This window comes from Lycium barbarum, chromosome 1 (genome assembly GCF_019175385.1).
Source record: "Lycium barbarum isolate Lr01 chromosome 1, ASM1917538v2, whole genome shotgun sequence".
Lineage (NCBI taxonomy): Eukaryota > Viridiplantae > Streptophyta > Magnoliopsida > Solanales > Solanaceae > Lycium > Lycium barbarum.
Genome location: NC_083337.1, coordinates 16780859 through 16803249, shown reverse-complemented (window position 1 = coordinate 16803249; position 22391 = coordinate 16780859). Strand labels below are relative to the sequence as shown.

General features: G+C 35.6%; 1 protein-coding gene across 5 annotated transcripts; it reads left to right on the top strand.

Annotated features, from left to right (window-relative positions):
- The first annotated feature begins 11958 nt into the window (after positions 1-11958).
- Positions 11959-17990, top strand: LOC132632608 (uncharacterized). Of its 5 annotated transcripts, none has more exons than XM_060348611.1 (5): positions 11959-12047; positions 12339-12568; positions 16960-17130; positions 17224-17313; positions 17674-17990. In XM_060348611.1, the coding sequence occupies exons 2-5, from the start codon at positions 12392-12394 to the stop codon at positions 17803-17805; spliced, it is 570 nt and encodes a 189-aa protein (XP_060204594.1). In that variant the 5' UTR covers positions 11959-12047; positions 12339-12391; the 3' UTR covers positions 17806-17990. The 5 variants fall into 5 exon arrangements, with proteins under 5 accessions (XP_060204594.1, XP_060204608.1, XP_060204586.1 ...); XM_060348625.1 differs by having other exon boundaries at positions 11965-12047; positions 12354-12568; XM_060348603.1 differs by lacking the exon at positions 11959-12047 and adding an exon at positions 12113-12254.
- Positions 17991-22391: the final 4401 nt, after the last annotated feature.

Here is a 22391-nt window from a genome sequence, read left to right as displayed (position 1 = left end):
TACGATGGGTAACAATGATCCAAGCAGAGTGTAACTCTTTAAAAGTTAAAATCTGGATATTCGAGAACTATATAAAAAGTACTATAAGTTGCAATGTTTTTCATGTCAATATGATTAAAAAAAAAGTCAAAATCGATATAATTTAAATCTCGTAAAGCGAAAAGATTCACATAAATTGGATCAACTAGAAACTACCGTTAATGACACACCTTCAGTGGCATTAATGCCTAGGTCGGCCCTCTTCTCCCTACAACTCTCAAAGTCAAAAGTTTGAAATAATAATCTCTCTCCCTGACTTCACTCTTTATATACAGAAAAATTTTAAAGCATGCGCCACAGGTCCGACGCATGAGCCAAATTTTCTAAGCATGCCGCAGGAATGCGCCGAGGTCTCTAAATTTCACATTCTGAAATGTAGTCCAAAAATTTCTTTTTTTCCCAAGACATGCAGAAGGCATGCGTCGCAGGCCAGATATATATAAAAAAAAAAAAACAGTTCGGTGTACAAAGCATCCCGCGTTAACAGAACCGGGAAAGGGCTACACCCTAAGGCAGTGGCAGAGCTGGGAATTTTGTCAAGGGTGTTCAAATTTATATAATCTATATATTAAGAGTGTTCTATATGTAATATATGTCTAATACGTAACAATTGACATGTCTAAAGGGTATAAATTTTTGGCGAAGGGTGTCGGTTGAACACCCTTGTCGGGCTGTGGCTCTGTGACTGCCCTAAGGGTGTGATGTAGACAGCATAACCTTAATGCAAGAAGGTCTGGTATATGTCTGTAAAAAATTTGTTTTCTATTGTTATATCTTCAGCTTGTAGGTACATTTAATTTGCTTATCTCCCAACCCGAGCCTCTTTCAATTATTTTCTTAAGATTTTAATATATCACAAGCGTTATCCTCTTGTGGAGTCAAAATGTATTTTGAGGCTAACTGTCACAACCCAAATTTCAAAGCCATGAAGCCACCTACCCCCACCCGGTAGGAGAACCGTGCACAACCAATTAAGCCAATTTTAACAAATATATTATGCGAAAAGAAATAAATAAAGTCATTTCAGAGTCATAAACTAAGTCTCATAATCATAAATATGTGGAATAAGTACAACCACACAAAATCTGGTGTTACTAGTACAAGAACCACGAAGAAACTGATACAAGTCTGAGATAAGAGCTAATACACTGTCTGAAACAAGGAGACAGGGATAAGTAAATGAAGAAGAAGAAGAAGAATCTGATGTCACGGATCAGCTAACAGCTCACCTCGAATCCTCCAAAACAGGCTCCTCAACGATCGATAAAGCCTCAAGCCACATTAGTGCTAGGGAAAAAATATGCACATAAAAAGGTGCAGCAAGTGTAGCGTGAGTACGAGAAACAACGTGTACTTAGCAGCATCGTCGACCTACCTTAACAAAAACGGAGACGAGGGTTGGCCTACGATTGCTACTACCGCACTTAACTTCTATTAGTCCACAATAATTCTAATCACAAAAATCTCAACAATATCCAGTTATAAGCCCAGGTGAAAGCTTCTAATCCACAAGTCCATCAAGTTTCCAAGTAGGCATTTAAGGTAAATCAGGCAACAACTCAAGCAAATCACGACCAAGGTAATCAATGAAGTCATATGATATGCAATGATATGAAATGCAATGCAAGACCTTTCCATCACCGGTATACACACGTTCAAATTCTATGAATCGTGACCTATAGCGGACTCGCGAGGTCCATATACCAACCTGGAATTTTCCATCGGATTCCTAGCCATTTTAGGCTTCCAATCAAAATACCTAGCCCGTAGGCTCCAAAATCATAATACTCAGCCCTTAGGCTCACATTACTTGTCACTAGCCAATCTGGCTCAAAATACCACCATCACTCCGTTAGGAATCATTTACCCTCGGACCTATCACAAGTATCCTCAAATGCACATGAGATACTATAGTAAGCATGAATATGACATGCAGCACAATAAGCAATCAAGCTAAGCAATAAAGACTCAATCTTTAGCTCTTATCCACTTTTAAACGAGTATTGCAGGAGTGATGAGAACATACAATCACATATAAGACAGGTAATCAACATAGAAGCAATAAATAAGGAACCTCATATCCTAGTCATAGACACAAATCAATTTATGTTATCAGCTAATGCCCAAAGCATGACATTCAAATTGGACTATACAATGGAAATTACAGGAAAAATACCTGTATCATGGAACCGATACTTGAGACAAGTGCTCGTCACCTCGCTGGTATCGGGACCCCCTTAATTTAGCCCAGTATCCCCTCTTATTAGTCCAATTTAGACCAACCATGACGTTTAAGTCAAGCGTTATAGTCTCAACATGCCTGATTTGAAGTCTGAAGCTCAAGCGATCACCACATGAACTTGTCCTTACACTAGTCCGTAGACACCCATATTGCTAGGATAATAATTCGGATCCAAAAATTCACCCCAAAAGCCAATTCTGAGCCCCAAAGGGTTAAAATTATAATTTCGTTGCAAAATCGGGTCTAATATAGTCAAAATTGTACTCTACGAATTTAAACGAGTCCAATGATACCCATATTGCTATACTTTGATTTGGAACCCAAAAATGAAAAGGTAACCCCGAGCCCGAAAGGACAAAATAGGAATTTTAATTCAAAATTAGTTTACTCATAGTTTAATTAGTCTAATCCATAAAACCCATTCAATAAGCCTTCATCTTGATCCTCAAATCCATTGTTTACCACTTTTCAACTTTTGAGTTTAAAACCCCAATTTTTCCCAACCAAACATGGATAAAAATGATAACCAACAGAAATAATCATACGGAAACACCTAAATAAAGGTTAGATACTTACCCCTAGCTGAGACGAGAACAATGCCGCGAAAATCACTTCAAACGGAGCTCTAGAACTCAAAATATGCTCAAAATACTAAATATTTCGGACTGGTCAATTTATACATTGTCCAGGCATTTTCCTTTTTTGCGATCGTGATGTTGCATGAAGCGATCCCGAAGGCCAATCTTATTTTTTGTGAAAAACACTGAAAAGCAGGAGTGAAATATTGTAGTAAAATGGTCATATCTCCCTCATACGATGGCGAAACACGACTATTCTTGTTGCTATAGTTCCAAAATTATGATACGGATCTAACAGTTCAAGCAAAATACAAATCAAAGGTCGTTTGCTCAATATGATACCCTTTTTGCTCAAAATAGCGTCAAAACAAAAAACAAACACCATACAACCAAAACTCATCCGAAACTCATCAGAATCTAACCAAAATTTATGGACAAGTCCAAATCATCATACGAATCTGCTCAAACTCTCAAAACATCCAAATGAGATTGTCTTGACCCGATCTTGATCGTGGTCAACTTCAAATCCTCTAAAAAACTAGATTCTCAACCAACAACCTAAATCACACCCGAACCAATGACTCCACTAAGTCATAAATCACATTTCGGACCTAACCGAATTGATGATACCTTGAAAAAGACTCATTTACCTACGGTATTGACTTTGGTCAAACATTTTCATTTCTTAACTTAAGGATTTCCAAAATATCCTTTTCCTTATCCAATACTCATCCGAAAGCCTCGAGAATCGTGTCACTCATCCACGGAAGTCATAAACATCAATACGAAGCTAACAGAACCGACAAATTTTTAATCCGGGTCTTATTTCTTTCTGTGACCGTCTGTTCACCATAAATAGGCATATTTAATGCTAAAACCAATTTAATTGTCAAAACCAACCAAATGAACTCAAAAATTAGCTTCGTCAATTTCTACAGGTCATAAATAATATTTCAAATCTAGCGAAATCTTCAGATCGCCAATCAGGGCACGTTTTCCCAAAACAAACAATTTTTTCAAATAATCAAATGTCGAAATTTCCAAAGTGAAACCTTCTCCCAAAGTGAATCAAATGATATCTGTTTGACTTCAAATTTGACAAGAAATTCAAAATAATTATTACAAAGCTTCTGGAATAAATGACACGCAAAATAGAGCATCGGTTCTCAAAATGACCGTTCAGGTCGTTACATCATCCACCACTTAAACATATGTTCGTCCTCGAACGTAAAGAGAAGGAAGGTATCTGAACAATAGAAAAGCTGAGGATATCCACTCCGTATATCTAAGTCGGTCTCCCAAGTAACCTCCTCGATCAGATGATGCCTCTATTTAACCTTCAGTGAAACTAACTCTTTGGATCTCAACTTCGGAATCTGCCAATTCAAAATGGCTACCGGCTCTTCCTCAAAAGTCAAATTCAGATCAAGCAACACTAAAACCCATTGAATCACATGAGTACCATCCAAATGGTACTTCTTGAGCATCGAAATATGAAATACGAGTCGAATACCCAACAAACCAAGTGACAAAGCTAACTAATAGTCCACCTTGCCAACATGCTGAACAATCTCAAAGGGACCAACATACCTAGGCTCAATTTGCCCTTCTTTCTAAACCTTTTCACACCCTTTATGGGTGAGACCTTCATCAAAAACCCATTCGCCAACTATGTACTCCGAATCAAGGACCTTTCTATCTGCATAACTCTTTTGCCTACTCTGAGCTGTGAGAAGCCGTTGCTGAATCAATTTGACCTTATCTAAAGAATCCCTCAATAAGTCTGTACTCTAAGGCCTAACCTCAAACTCATCGAACCAACAACTAGAGAATGACAACATCTCCCACCATGTAATGTCTCAATTGGTGCCATCTCAATGCTCGCAATGTAACTATCACTTTAAGCAAACTCAGCCAAAGGCAAGAACTGATCCCCAATAACCACCAAGGTCAATCATACAAGCCCGCCACATTCCTCAAGAGCCTGAATAGTCTACTTGGACTGGCTATCTATCTAAGGGTGAAATGACATATAAACTCTATCCGATTTGTAAGTAGTTTGATCTGATACACAAAGGGTCAACTTAGTCAAATGGTCCACAATGACCCAAGTACTCACCAAAGTTTTACCAAAGTCCATGGTAATCCTTTCATAAAGTCCATAGAAATTCCTTGCTTACTTAATCCGCCAAATCTTCCTTGAACTTAGATCAATAGTCTGATTCTCACTCATTTGATCTGACTCTACCTGAAATACCTGATTTTGATTTTAATCATACCTGATTTTGATTATAATCATACATCTGAACGTAATTGATTGATTCCACAATTATCATCATATTCGCCACGACCCTTTAGCTGAAATCGCAACCTATTGTCAAACTTGTACCCCCAAAGTACTCTAATTCTACTTATCTTTCTTCCACACCTTCGAAAGTCGTCTTTAGTACCAAGAATCCATAGAAAACACGTTGTCACACACCACAAGTCTAAATTATGACTCCCCCTTACCAGAAAAGAATTTGTGCTCGTGCTGAGCCAATGTCACGATCCAACCGAAGGGCATGACTGGTACCCGGAGCTGCTCTACCGAACACCTCTTAACATACTGCTCATAATCATATCTAGGTGGACCACATGTCTAACTCACATTTGTCATAAACTGTAAGAGACACGAGTTCAATAGATAAATACATGTCTATAGAAACATCATAAACTATAGCCGTATAGACAAGTCGACAAGGCTGCCAAAATGAAATACAAAATATGAACATATGAAGTTACGAAACATCTAACTATATACATTTGTCTACGAGCCTTTACAAGGAGAGTATAACATCATAAAGAGGGGACAGGACCCTGCAATGACCATACATGTACACAAAAGAATAGTACCAGCTAAACCGCAGCTCCGAAACAAATGGAGCACTCCTGTACAATCGCTGAAGAAGCAGCCTAGGAGTCTGGTCCGTCTCCTTATCTACTTGCGAGCATGAACATAACATCCACAAGCAAAAAGACGTCAGTATGAATAATGTACTGAGTATGTAAGGCATGAATAACAGCATGAAAGTAACATAAGGTAAAAAGATTAATTTATATCTCAGGATGCCTCTTAAGGTGGTTGTCATGCATACTTAGCCTTTCTCTAAAGAAAATATTTCCATACATACATATATAATGATACCGTACCCGGCCATATAGGCTCGGTGTCACCCGTACCCGGCCATAACAAGGCTCGGTGTTATTCGTACCTAACTGCAGTGGTGTGCACAAAAGATGTCGTACCCGGCCGACTATAGCACGGCTCGGTGTCATAAAATAGATATATATATATATATATATATATATATATATATATATATATATATATATATATATATATATTCTTTCAACCTAGAAATGGGGGAAAATAGTGCGGGAATGGGTTGAGAGAGGAGAACATATTTTTATAAAGTACAAATATATTTTTATATTTTTATTATAGTTTATTTTATTATTTTTATTTCCCCCTACGCTCTAAGAAAATGAGTTATACAAAATTTTCATTCTTTATACCTTTTCAATATATTTGCCCTTGTCATCCAACTTTCAGGCCATATTTATCTCTCATTCACTAAATCTCATATCCCCACCTAAATTTTCCTCGTGACATCTATATAACCTTTTTATTTTCCAATTAAATCTGACCACCAATTTAAAAGAACGAAAAAGGCTCAAATATGCTATCGAACTATCGGAAATGGCTCATTTATGTCACTCGTCAATAGTTTGGCTCATTTATGACATTGAACTATCGAAAATTGCTCATTTGTGCCACTCATCAATAGTTTGATTCATTTATGTCATCGCCCGTTACCAAAATAACTCATCCATGCCATATTTCATTAACATCAGTTTTACAATACCGTATATGACACGTGACCTCCAACTAGATTATGGTTGTGGGTGGGTAGGGTGCATGGGTCGGATTTTTTGTTAATTTGGTATTTAAAATTGGGCTGGTTTAATTAAACGACATAGACCTCTAATTGGAGGCCACGTGTCATATCTAGTATTATAAAACTGGCGTAATGAAAAATGGCATGGGTGAGTCATTTTGGTAACGGGCGATGGCATAAATGAGTCAAACTATTGATGCGTGTCATAAATGAACCATTTTCGATAGTTTGATAGCATAAATGAGTCAAACTATTGATATGTCAGTCCTAAACAAACGTGAGTGGCACCCACACTAGTCCTATGGTGGGCAAACCAGTCCCTTAACCCATTACCAAGCCAATTTCAATTACTTAACCAATTATAAAAAAATTACTCACAAATAAATGATAAGGAGAACCTAGAAATAGTATAAATAAATAACAAGTGTGGAAATATAGTTATTACATCCCCAAATCTGAAAGTCACCGTATAAGGATTTTAAGCAACAATGTCTAAAAAGAAGTACTATCTAAAAATAACATAATGTCTGGGATGTAAATAGACATCTGAAATAAAGAAAGATCTTCAGGTGATATGGCACGGATAGGAGTTCACCCTCTGATCTTGTAGCGAATAACCTCAACTAGATGCGAGGTATGGAAGAAGTCACTGGCTCAACGTCTGTACTCACAAAAAAAGTGCAACAAATGTAGGTCAGTACAAGTAACACGTACTGGTAGGTATCATAGGCCTACTAAGATTAGTATCATGCATACATACATAAAATAAATGAAATAGGCAGACAGGTACAACAAACATGTATCACAAATAATACCCTAAAAAAATCCACCTTTAGAATAAGTCACCAATTATTAACAACAAACACCAATGCTCAAGACAAAGGAAGTAAAATAAACAATGAAGTTCCCATCTCTGTCACATATCTGTACACACATGCTAAATGGTAATGTTTTCCTCAAATAGTCATGACCTACAAGGGACCCATGGTATCTATGTACCACTCGTTCCCGAAAGAACCTCGGACCACGAGCTCACACTAGGCTACATCGTCACCCTCTTTCAAATGTGCCTTACAAGATGTATATGTTCCATCTCAATCATCATCAACATCGTCTCATTATCAAATCACAAGGAATGACTCAAGAACACGTATCACGTCAACATCAATGAAGTATAATCGAATAACACAAGTTACAATAAGACTCACAAATAATCTGCTCAGCATAATAGAATATGTCACTAACGTCAATTCATCTCTGAAGGGTATATATGAACACCTTCCTTTTAACAATCTCAAGAATACAATTCAAATTTATCAGCCTCAACAATGGAGAATCACTTCACACAATTAAATCATACAACTAACAACAATTATCCAAACTCCATATCCGAAGTCCTAGACATGCTTTCTCCCATAGATTCTACGACATATACAATCAACTAATCAAAGTCTAACTCAAGTAAACCGTGACCTACCTCGAAGCCGAACTGGAACTATACAATCACTCCGCAATAGCTTTTCCTTTCCTCAAAGCTTCTCAACGTTCAAAGTCTAGAAATCATAATGCTTAAGTAAGTAATGGAGTATGAACTAAACTCATGGGTTCTCTAATCATTTTAATCCTACCAATCTGATTTTAGCCAAAGTCTCCATTTTAATTGGAACCCTAGGTCAACCCTAGGTCTCAACAACCAATTTCCATCATTGAATAACAAGTTCTCATGCTATGAAGCGATAATCTCTATTCTTAGATAAATAAACAACATTAGCCAACAATAAACAATACCCATTAATATTCTAGGGTTTTCCTTGGTGTTTGTGTTCTATCCTTCAATTCCCATTAAAGGTCCTTTGATTGAAACAAGAATCAACTAAGAACATTACACGTAGAAGTCAGTGATTAACGATTACCTTTGATGGAGAATAGTGCCCTAGACGTAAAAAGTCGTCTCTATGCTCTTAGGAACTGTTTTTGGAATTATGTGAGGAGTGGGGTCGAAATAAGGTATTTAAATAGGGATTCTGACTTACAGAGGTTCGTTGCAGCGGTACCCGCTTTGCTGCAGCGAGCAACACCTTCGTTTGCAGCGGCCATTTGGAAAACCGACCCTTCGCTGCAGCAGGACCCTCCCTCGCAGCAGCGGTACCGTGGCAGCGAAAATCCTTCCACTGCGGCGGTGGATTTTGGGCAGTGAGCTCGGAAATTTTTTACTTTTTATACTTAGTCTCTAAAAATCATTCTAAGGCCTTATTAACACAGTCAAAACATGGAACAAGTTAAAAACACATCACATAGTCACTTATAAGTCACAAAACACAACATAAAACACGCCCCAACTTATTTAGGTCCGCTCATTCCTAGCCTCGGGAAAGTACTAGCAAGGGTAGAATAGTCAACGCACGCATAATGACCAAGCAGGTCATTACATGATGAGTGACATAAATGAGTCATTTCCGATGGTTCGATTACATATTTGAGCCTTTTCCATTAAAAGAATTTAACCTACCGTCAAATAAACCCCACCCACTAACCAAAATAAACTCAAACCCTAATTCTCAAACCCCACTCGTCCATCTCTCTTCCTGTACCCAAAAAAAAAAAAAAACACGGACACTATCATTCTCATTTTATTTTTGCTCTGAACTGCCACTTTTCTGAGCTAGATAAAATCTAGAATAAAAGATTGGTCAAGTCAGAAACATGGTATAGGAGCTCAAATTGGAAGCAAGAAAATCAAGAATTACCCAAGTACATACAAAAAAAAAATACTAGCAACTTTGGAATATAAATTAGAGAAAAAGTAAGCAACTTGAGAGTTCAATTCTTCCAATCTTTATACTGATGAGAGATTATATAAAGGTAGATTTTAGCTTTCGACAACGTTTCCAATTCCAATTATCCCACTTCAGCTCTTAAATATAAAACATTTTTGCTCTGCCTTCAGTTTTTTGGAATGTTGTTTCCCGTGGTTCATTATTGTATGGTTTTCATTGATACCATATTTGTTTCCATTGTTCAATTATATTGTTTGGTGTTGTCCGTAGCAGATCTAGAATTTTCACTCGGAGTTTGAAAAAATAATAAAAGCTGAACATAAAAAAAATGTTGTCCCTGGAATCGAACCTTGGATGCTGGAGAGAATTTTGAATACCCTGGACAGTTTGAGCTAACCTTTTGCATTTGTTCAGGATATTTAAAACTTATCTATGTACAAAAACACATAAAATCTAATCTATATATACAGTGTAATTTTTTGCCGAGTCCCTCCCCTTTAAATCTGCCTCTGGGTGTTGTAAACCCGTTGTAACTTTGTTGTTATATAACCATAAAAAAGTTCAATATTTGTAACTACGGATTTCGTGGTTTTTGCGTGGTTACTTATTTCATTTACCCATTAAATCACAACAAATGATACAGTCTATCTAAATATGAAGTAGTTGTTTTCTTTGTTAACAGTTTTGGTACTGTCACTGCCAATTTATATGCTAAAATTAATAGCTTGTTTGGCCATGCTTATTTCTCTCCCAAATGTACTTATTTTTTCAATAAGTACTTATTTTAAAAAAGGTGAGGTGTTTGACCAAGCTTTTGGGAGAAAATAAGTGCATTTGGGGAGTAGCAAAAGCAGTTTTTCAGAAGCTAAAAAAATAGTTTTTGCCCAAAAGCACTTTTTTGAAAAGTACTTTTGAGAAAAATACACTTAAGCATTTTTTAAAAGTTTGGTCAAACACTAATTGCTTCTCAAAAGTACTTTTTAAATTAATTGGCCAAACACAAACTGCTTGAGCCAAAAGTACTTTTTGAAAAGTACTTTTGAAAAAAAAGTACTTTTTAAAATAAGTTGTTTTTATAAGTTAGGCCAAACAGGCTACAAGATGTTTGTAAGTATTATCTCTCTTTTCCGGGCCAGCTCCATGTTTTCCGTCGTTAACAGTGAAGGAGAGCCAGTGGGAGTTTGGGAATTAGGAGTTGGGTTAATCGGGTGGGCGGGTTAAACTTTCTTAAATGGGTGACAAGGTTTAACTGGAAAAAAAAATGTCACATAGGAAAATTTAGGGAGAAAAGGCCATAAATAGTCTCTTATCTATGGGAGTAGGTCTAAAATGGTCCCTTAACTATATACTTACCAGTTTCAGTCCTTTAACTATCAAAAAACTTATCAAATTTGGTCTCCATCTATTTTTTTATACAAACAGCGTACAAACTCATAAACCTTCGTGAGATTAATCGTTAAACCAATCCTCAGACCTATATTTCTCTCTCCCTACTTCTTTTTCGTCAAGTTCCTCTTGTTAAAAAAAAAAAAAAAAAACCGGACTTACATTCCTTATGTTCCATAGGAACTTGGAATCAAACTCTGGTATGTTCCTTGGCATTAAAGAGCTTTACCACTAGACCACTGATAATTTTTGTTCATATACTTACATTGATTTAATTTATATTGTTTTTTCGCTCTAAAAACCGACGGACTCCGTCTCCATCGGTTTTTTATAAAAAAATTAAAAAATAAAAATAAAAAACTGACGGACTCCATCGGTTTATTTTAGAAAATAATATAAAAAATAATTATATTTTTTCGCGCATTTTTGTGCAAAAAATAATTGACGCAGTCCGTCGGTTTTCTTAAAAAAAAAGATTTAAAAAAATTATTGAAAAAACCGACAAAATCTGTCGGTCTTTCTGTTGGTTTTTTCCATCCGTTTTTTTCCGTCGATTTGTACCAGTTTTTTAGTAGTGTTTGAGAAGAATGGTTATAGAAATTTTGTGCCTGAGTTTGTCTTTTCGAATTTTAGAGACTCGAGAGCGACACCAGTGCCAGAATGCTCTTTTTTTTAAAAAAAACAAGAGGAACTTGAGGAAAAAGAAGCAGGGAGAGAGAAATATAGGTCTGAGGAATGGTTTAATGATTAATCTCGTGAAGGTTTATGAGTTTGTACGCTGTTTGTATAAAAAAATAGACGGAGACCAAATTTGATAAGTTTTTGGATAGTTAAAGGACTAAAATCGGTAAGTATATAGTTAATGGATCATTTTAGACCTACTCTCATAAATAAGGAACTATTTATGGCCTTTTCTCAAAATTTAGGTGGGAACATGAGAATTAACATGTAGTAGTTACAGCTCATTTTTTTTAGACAGCTTTATAATGTATAGTATTTTGTCATGGCTTTTTATACTGCTTTGAATTGTTTGTCCTTGTGCCGAGTGTCTACCGAAACAACCTCTCTACCATCCAAGATAACGGTAAGCTGTGTACACTCTAACCTTCCCAAACCTCACTCAATGAGATTTCACTGGATACGTTGTTATTGTTGAATATGAGATTTAGCAGATGAAGGGTGAATATGGCTTGAAAGTTGGATGGCAAGGGCAATAATTTTTTTTTAGAGTACAGGGGCAAATCTGACCCTTTACCGTTTATAATTCTCAAAACTTGGACGAGTTTCTAAGGTTATATGAAGACACTTAAATTAATTATCATAATTCTGTTTATATGTTGAAGAATTAAAAATTTTATTTGTTTGTGGATTAAAGGACTTTTAATTATAGATTTGGAGGAGCAAAGGGAGTGGCAATTGAGAGGGAAGATGAGCGTTCCAAGTGTATGGAACCATTTAGCTCTTTTGTCGAGAGCCAATTCCAAAGAATCAATAGAATATATACTTGAAGCTATGTGGAGGACTCGCAAGACTGGGCTTGATGCTGCTGACCGCCAAATCATCCGTGAAATGCTTCAACTTCCTAATGATTCTGACCTCGACCCTGTAAGTCTTTTCCTCCTCTTCTACCTATGTTCATGTCTCTGAATAGTTGTTCCTATTCAGCAGCAAATGTGTGCTCGTATGAGTGAGGTGCTGGAATTACAGGTGCACCTTTGACTAATTTTGTGGAAGTAGTCAATTTCCTATGAGAATTGAACTTATTCTCAAAAACGCTCATTCAGAGATAGCACAAGGCCATAATGTGTCCACTAAACAGTTACCAGTTTAAAAAAAAAAATTAATGAAAAAAAAATAGAGGTTATATCAATACCTTGATTTTTAAGTGTTACCGGTGTACTATACTTGTTGTTTTTTGTCCTCCGATTTCTGTTATTATCTGCTGCTGGTGCTTCGATTTTCGTATTATTTTGCTATCGCTACTGTTCATTGTTTAGAATGCTTTGAAATGCTTCCTATGGTATTTTGCCCTGGTTTTCTCATTGCCGTTACTCCTTTTTCGAACTGCTTTCATTTACTTTTTTTTTTTTTTGCTTTTACTTTAGCTGAGGGTCTATCATAAACCGCCTCTCTACCTCTAAGGTAGGGGTAAGGTCTGTGTTAACTCTACCCTCCCCCAGACCCACTTGTTTAATGGGTATGTTGTTGTTGTAATAATTCAAGTCTGAGACCAATGTTGACTCATGGAGTAAAGATTGTTGTTTTACTAGGTAGAGGTAAAATACAGAGTATACTTTGGTTATGCATAATAGTCTCACTTTGGTGAATTCTCTTTCGTTAGTATTAAAAATGAGTGAGGGAATGTTGGACGTATTATAATAAAATAATAATATTAATTTGGAAGACTTTTCATATTAGTGGTTGTAATGGTGAAAAAATGGTCATAATTTCTTATGTAACTCTTGAAACTAATATCACATGATCTAGCCACTTATAATGCCACAAATAATTTAAGTTATTTGCTAGAACCCAAGGCATTGGTGCAGTGGTAAGAGTGCAACGCGTGATGCGTGGGTTAGGCGCACGTCATGGATTCAAATCATGTCACAGGAAAAACCGTGGTATTTAGGTAGAGCATTTTAGAGTGACGAGCTCATTATCTACCGAGTTTACAACATTTTTTTGCACAATTATACCTTAATTTTGATCTGTCTGGAGTTTTCATATCAACCTGAATAAAAACAGTATCTTTTTAGTTAATGTCGACCATGTGACTCGGGAACATGGTGAGATTTTGGGATACAAGGTGGAAGTCATGCCCACGGTATATCTCGGTCTGCTTCTTGGCTCAAAATACAAAAGCTGTAGCATATGGAAGGGTTGTTATTAAAAAGTGTCAGAAGAGAAGCACATTGAAGAGACAGTACTTATCTTTTGATGGAAGATTGACACTGGCTAATACTCTAGTTGATGTTATACCAACATACTTGATGCTATTGGTCCCTATGTCAGCTAGAGTAGAAAAAACTAGACGTAATTTCTTATGGGAATGGAAACAAGCAGGCAGGAAAATGCATTTGACAAGTGTTGCTATCCAAGAAGCATGGAGGTTTAGGTGTCAGAAACCTACGACTTCACAATAGTAGTGTGATGGATATAGAGATGGGGTATTGGCAGAGAGGAGCACTGGAAGGAGGTTCTGAAATACAAATATGGGCTACAGGGAGATGGATGCACCCCTAAAGTTGTATATCCACATGGCTATTTTTGGAAGTTTATCAATAGCTTATAGGGTGAATATCAGGAGCTTACAAGGCTGAAAATTAGAGATGGGAGGAAATTGAATTTTGGCTAGGCAAGTGGTATGGGGAAACCACCTTAGCTGATGTTTTTTCTGATTTGTACAGCTTAGTAGTTATTAGCTGTGTGATTGCAGATTATTGGGGATGGCAAATGTTGGAATCTCCAGTTTCGAAGAAATTGGAAGAGCTAGGATTTCACTAGAGATCACCAAAGGAATTGTGTTGGACAGCTCAGAAAGAGTTCTGTTTGTTAGAAATAGAAGGGAAGTAAGATGGAAACGTTTCTGTAAAATCCTGTCAGGTGCTGACAAGGGAGTTGGGTAGAGACAAAATGGAATGGCTTGGAAAATAATTTGGAAATCAAAGGCTCCAAGCACAATTGCATATTCGGTTGGATTTCAGCGTACAAAGCTTGTTTGACATTTCTTTTGAGCCGAGGGTCTATCAGAAACAGTCTCTCTACCCGACAAAGGTAAGGGTAAGGTCTACGTACATCCTACCCTTCCCAAATCCCATTTGTGGGATTACACTAGGTACGTTGTTGAAGCTTGTTTGACACAATTTAAATTGCAGAGCAGGGACTTTATCTATGTGTCATTTGTAGAGAAAAGAGGGAGTCAGTGAATCATCTTTTGTTGTTTGCAAGTATGTTTGACAAATATGGGGCACACTTTTGACTTTGTATGGAGTTCACTGTGTTATGCCATCTAATTTCTAGCGGATTTTAGGGAGTTGGCAAAGTCGGCCACTACAAAAAAGTAGAAGAAGATTTGAGAGGCATCCCTGTTTGTATTATGTGGTTAATATGACTTGAAAGGAATCAAAGTGCTTTGAGGGCAGGGAGGGCAACATTTCTTTTGTTAATTATAGATGTATAGATTTAAAGATATGGTGTAATGCTTCTTTTTGTTGTGGCATTGATATAATGTTGGGATTCTTAGATTCCCTCCAGATTCAAGGGATCTAATTCCAGCAATCCTTTGTACTGAATTAGTACCATCTTGTACTATTGTCTTTCAAAAACTCTACCTCACTTTTCATGCATACTACAAACTTTTTTTCGTGCATCCCCACAAGGAAGATGTCTCTCTCTTTGATTGTGGTTAAACTCCAAAGCTTTATGATGCGCTATATTTATAGGAATGAATGGCCGCCTTCAATTCTCCAAATCCATCCAAGACTTGGTTACATTAATTGTACCAATTGTAGATGTAGAAACTCTTCCATAGAATAAATAAGAAATTAGTGGAGTAATAAAGCTGTAAGAACATGAGATCATGGGTGAAGGACTAATGACTTGACCTAAAGGGTAATAAGTGTGTAGATCATGAGATAGTGGTTTCAAGAGTTATACAATAAATTATGTCTGCTTTTTCACCATTATAGCCTCTTAAATGAAAAGTCATACAATTTTTTATTTAATATTACTGCATTATAGCATATAGAATGTGTAGTGTGTGTTTTAGGACCATCACCAGTGTAAATTCTGCGTTTCCTTCAAACTTATCCCCTGAGATTGTATTTGTCGATGGGCTCTGTAGAAGATTTGGGCAAATTAAATATGAAATATTGAACTAGAAACTGGATATAGCGAAGATAAATTATTTCCCTTTACAGCTTTCCTGAAGTAATAAAATTTTCAATGTGAATACTACTTACGAATTCACATTTATTTAGTAGCTTCTGTTGAGTCTCTGCAACTATATATATATATATATCATCCTTTAACCATAGCCCATTGCTATGGAAGGATGAATAGTGTTTTAGCAACTTTTGTTGTCTCTAAATGAAACATACCTAATGGTTTCATCATTAGTGTATGGGAATGATACTTTTGGAGGAATATTGATATTTTGATTTGTAGCAGGTTTTAGGAGGGGTAGAGGTAGGCAAAAGAACAATTGGGGGAGGTGATTAGACAGGACATGGGATATGACCCTAGATAAGAAGGTCGAAAATTAGGGTAGAAAGGTAGTGGGTAGCAGATTGTTGGGGTCCTTTTACGTGGGGAAGGCAGGGGGCTTGTATCCCCTTCTCATCTTCACCTTATTTAGTAGTATTATCTAGTATTTGCATAGTATCTTATTTGTCATTTTTACTACTACCTGTTACCTCATTCGCTTTGTTTATCTTACTATTTTGCTGTCGTTATTTTCCTGTCTATCCTGCTTTGGTCTCACTTCCTTTGAGCCGAGGGTCTATTGGAAACAACCTCTATAACCCACAAAGATAGGAGTAAGGTTTGCATACATCCTACCCTCCCAAGACCCCACTTGTGGGAGTACATTGGGTATGTTGTTGTATTGATATTTTGATGTGAAGTTCAGAAAAGCTACACCATCAGGTTTTAGCTTGGTTCCTTCTCATGTTGGTGTTTGTTTTGGGTACTATATGTTCATCTCCTTGGACATTTTAGCACAATTGAATAGCTTAAGTTTGTGCCAGCGGTGATCAGGTAGCTGTAATTTTCTCTATGTGAATATTATGCGCATCTAAGTATCATACAATTGTTTGTTTATTAGTTATATATTTATGAAAATATACATGATAAAATATATCTTAAATCTATACTCATCTCTATTTTGCATGAGGAGCTTTTTGGGTTTCATTCCTGATGTAAGTATTAGTTAGTAATATCCTTCCATGTAATGTGATTCCTATATCAGCCGCCATATTTGCATGTTTGTTTTGCAGCTTCTGGTGTGCCTTCGTCTTTTGATTCGCAAATGTGTTTATGAGAATGCCAAGAAGGATGAGATTCAAAAGTTGTTTCCTGCTGAGGTCCAACCCGAGTTGCAAAGACTATTAACACTTCTACTGCAAAAATTTCAAAAGGAGTGGCGTGAAGATATAGCTAAAGACCTGGTCTGTAACTGTCTTAATGGGTTCGGCATTAATGTGTTTGTCGTTTTATCTAGTGAAGAATGGAACACTAAAGCTGAATCTTATCACAATCAGGTCATCTTGCCTCAACTGAAAGCAATGACACGGAGCATTTGGAAAGAGGGCAGTGAAATCGGAGACCCTGCAGCAATTATAAATTTAAAGGTATAAGTTTATCTATCTTGGCATGTCAATCTGGAGAAAGAGAAGAAAGAAAGAATTTCCATGCTATTTACTCCTATGATGAAGAAATCGCTTAATATTTACAGACTGTTTCCTCATGTGATTTGGGCATATATTACTTCTTCCTGACTAAGTTCTCATATATTACTTCTTCCTGACTAAGTTCTGCTGATTCCTCGAGTTGTGTCTATTAGCGTCTATGATAGCAAAGAGAAGTGATTTCTTTCCAATTTATTTCCCTTTTGGCCTCAGGCTTGTGAGGTTCGGGAAAGAGTTATTGTCTTTACTTTTCATGTTTGTCTTTTCATTATGTAAGTTTTGCGAAAGCTCTGTTCCATGCAGCTTCAAGGTGATGCAAAATCTAGCCATGAAGAAAAAGATGTGCCGTTCCACTTGACAAAAGACACTTTAGAAACAATGTTGAAGTCAATGTACTCTCTAAGGGCCGAACTGTCTGACGATGTGAGTTTATAGTTCTCTATCTAGAGAGATATAGTGTTCTCAAACAAATGTGGTATAGTTTGCTACTGTCCTTGAACAGAAGGTAATGTAGCCTTTCATATTGTAATTTACACAATGCTAATTGCTAAGTGGATGGTTTCTGCTTTCATTTACTGGGTATTCTAATTTAGTTGATCTATTGCCTTTAAGGCTGGAAAGACATTTTCTTCTTTAATCTTCCTAGAAGTTGGATATGATTACCACCTTACTATGCATCAGTTTGAACATGGCTTGATATTTTTCTACCCATTCTAGTTGACTCAAATGTAATTCCATGTCACGCCCGAACACGTGATTCAAATATTGTCATGTTTTCTTAGGCCTCATTTGTTTTTATTAAGATTAGTTCCTCGACACGTGCATTGCATGTGTATATCGAGTCACGTAGAGCTTTATTTTACAAAATAATATCAATATTATCAAAATAGTGAATGAATGATTAATGAGAACGAACCAAGTCTAATTAGATACATGTGATATTTTTAATTACTTTAATTTTATTAGGCACAAACATGTGATGAAGTATATCTCACAAACTTAATCCCTCTTCGCTTGAAGACCCTTAGACACTATTTGAGCTTTGATCGAAAGGTTGTTGCCTGAAGCTGCCACCACTGCGCGTACTGCATCATTGCCGATCGGAACCCACTTGTTGATTTTGATCTTTATTTCCAGTTTGATGTTAATAAATTATGTATATTATACGTATATATAAGTATGTATGACATATTTTATTTAATTACATATATGATGGAGTACCATATACCCCGTTAATATAACAACATACGCAAACCTTACCCATACCTTAGGAGGTAAAGAGGCTGTTTCCGACACACCCTTGGCTAAAATAAAAGCAAATGAAAGCAGTTCAAAAAAGAAGTAACAACAATGAGAAAAAAGCATGTCAACACACATAAAAGAATGACCAGTAGTTACAGCAGAATATGCCATTTAAATGGTATATTAATAGAACATAAAGTATATGATACACATATAAACTGTATATATGGTATTACTCCAAATATACCATCAACATGCCATTATTTATGTAGTATATATCATTAATATGTGCCACTTGAGTTCGTATATACGGTACATAATAAGTATATCATACATATATAACTGTATATATGATATATTAAAAACATACAATTTTCGACGGCATATCAAGAATGGAGTTATCTATTAGGCCTAACTGGAAACTTTTGATAGCACATGTGGTAATATTTTCTGCTTCGAGTTCTTAGCGAGTCATCCAAAAAAAAAAGTGTATTTGTTAGGAATTACTAATGAGGTGACTAGCAAACACGCGGAGCCTTTTTGTATTTTAAAAACTTCGGGGTTAGGTTTCTAAACTTTCAAAACATCCCTTTTTTTCTTTCCCTCTTACTTCTTCGTTCTTTTTCCCTCCAACTCCAGCAATTGTTGAACTTCACCTTTTCCCACACCTCCATCTCCAAAAAAACAAATTTGAAGGCAGCTTTGGGAGCGAAAAAAGCTATTTCAAGAGCCAATATTTGAAGATTTCAGCTGAAGAACAGTTGCAAGTTACAGAAGCCGTAATTTTTTCCTATTCTGATTTCTTTCGAGTTCAAACTGGTATTTTTAATGTGATGTTCCGATTTTACAGTTTACAGCATGTTTGAACGGTAAATAATGCAGATTCTTTATAGCTAACCCAAATTTTAGATTTGGTTTCTAATTACTTAGGAAAATTATTTTATCAGCTACTTCAAGTCATCTACGGAGCTAAGATGCCGGAAGGGGGTTCATCCGAACTATGTTTGTCAAAATATTATACTATATACTTTCTTTGTTTCAATTTATGTGAACCTTTTACTATTTAGGGAGTCTACGAGATAGTTCTTTGACCATATTTTCTTACATTTTTTCTAAATTATTTGAATTATAGATTATCATGACTTATAATACTTTTTATGTATTTTCTAAATTTATAAATTTTATTTTTACAAACTTGATAAATCTATGTTAAAATTTAAGGTGAAAGTTAAGTTTGACCCTCGTACACCGAAAAAGTTCACATAAATTGAACGGAAGGAGTATAAAAGATCAAAATTCTTTTTGTATGAAGATGGTAACGTTGAAGCATAAAAAGCATTCTGATTATGTATTATTTCTCGAGAATAGCCATGGATTAGGACCTTAGATACGCCTTCTTTTATGATTGAATGATTTTTATTGTGATTGTGGGACTCATTAAGAGCCCGTTTGAATTGGCTTATAAGTTGCTTATAAGCTGTTTTCAGCTTTTTTGAGTGTTTGGTTGGCCAGCTTAAAGTCATTTTGTGCTTAAAATAAGCTCAAAAAAATAATTGGTCCCATTTGACTTAGCTTATCTAAAGTAGCTTATAAGCTGAACCAAAAAAAAAAAAAGTTAGATTACCCAACTTATTTTTTTAGCTTATAAGCTGTCAAACAACTTATAAGCATAAGCCCATTCAAACCGGTTCTAACACTTTCTTACATCAAGAAATCACGCCTATGATAAATCTTATAGTACTGTTTTGCACTCAATGAGCCCGTTTGGATTGACTTATAAGTTGTTTATAAATTGCTTATAAGCTGTTTTCAGCTTTTTTAAGTGTTTGGCTGGCCAGTTTAAAGTCATTTTGTGCTTAAAATAAGCTCAAAAAAATAATTGGGCTCATTTGACTTAGCTTATCTAAAGCAGCTTATAAGCTGAAAACAGCTTATAAACTAAAAAAAATAAATTAGACTACCCCAATTTATTTATTTTAGCTTATAAGCTGTTTGCAGCTTATAGGCATAAGTCCATCCAAACAGGCTCAATAGCTGAAAATTTTCAACATTGTGGTCATGTGCTTCACGTATTAATGAGATGAGACGTGAAAGTAGGGTCCCTATTTTGGTGGCTTGAGCTACTTTAATTAGTTAATCAATATCTTGGATTATTTTTTTTCCTTTATTTAAACTAAATAATGCGTAATTAGTTTCAATTAGTTTTTTTTTTTTTAACATATTTTGGTAGCTTGATGGCTAAGTCACTTCAATATTAAGACCATAATTAGGTGTACAGACAGAGATTGTACGTTAATGACAATTGACTGACTATGATGTTTAAGGTACATAGTTTGACTTTTATGATATTAGAATCAGAAGAAATTACTTAAATCTTATCAATGTTTAAGGTTTAAATTTTAATAAATTTGAATTCTTGAAAGTTGCAGGCGTTATATAGAATTAAGGCTGTGTCAAGCATTTTAAGAACTTCTAAAATTGTTGAAAAAGTGCCATAAAAATTGGAATAGATGAAATAATATATAATCAGTTGGTAGAGTAACTTATAAATATCCTTTGTTAAAGAATTGTGCTTACCCATGAAGACAGCAGCTATAGATCTTGCACACCCTAGATTGAAGGTCACATGGACTCATAAAAAAATGTTCATAGTCAAAGAATTAACTATTGTGCTTACCCATGAATTTTAGCAACGTCTTGCCCATCAAACATTTTGGGAGTTCAAACTGCAAAGTACTCGTTTTACTAAAATATAGTAGTCCATCTATTTGTGTTTTGTCCTTTTCCAATAAAAAATCTCATTTCCAACGACCTTGCAAGTGCAAGTGTAATAACAACCAAAACCATTAAGCACAAACAGTTATGGAGTTAAAATATTTACTAAGGATTCAATTTTAAATATATATATATAAAAAAATAAAAAATAAACAAACAAACAAATATAAAAAAAAGTCAGGAGATTCAACATCTACTATATATACATAAAAATTAATTTTAAGTTTATATATATAATGTAATTTCGCGATGAAAAAAACTCATTTCAGTACCTCAGCTCCCCCAGGAGTGGATCTAGGGGGCGGGAGGGTGTTCACCTGAACCTCCTCAAATCTGAAGCACTACATTTTTATTTGACTAATTAACTCATATAGCTGCCCATTTAAGCCCAAAACTGAAAATAGCCTTATTCTTTTTATTTTACCCGATCTTTAATTTTAAGAGGTGTGACTTTCTTTTTTTAGCCTAATTCATTTTATCTATTCATTCACAAAATTTAAACCTAATATTGCGCACAGTTTCATCCCTAAAGCTTCTTCTCTTTCTTTTTAATTTTTTTCTTTAGATTTGTCTCTTCATGGTGAAGGAATTGCCATTCTAATCATCGAAAGTTGTTTGTTTGTGCATAAAACGTGATTCAAATCCTGACTGGATGAAGTGTGCAGAGAAATTTCAGAAGCAAAAAAAAAAAAAAAAAACTCATTGTTAGAGTCCTCTGAAATTGTGAATAAGACCAGGGGGTCTTTTCAAAATTGGAGTTGGCTAATCAAATATGGTTTGTTAGAAGTAGTGCTTGAACGTTGTGGTTAAAATTTTGGAGTAATTAGAACCGATTCAATATGGATTTGAACTGAAAATCAATGAAAAAGTTAAGTAGAAGATGAACCGGGCAAAACCTTGATTGGTCATATAATAATTAGTCTATAATTAATGTATAATGACTGTATAATAAGTGTATAATCCACATATACACTACACACACACACATGAATTATACACGGATT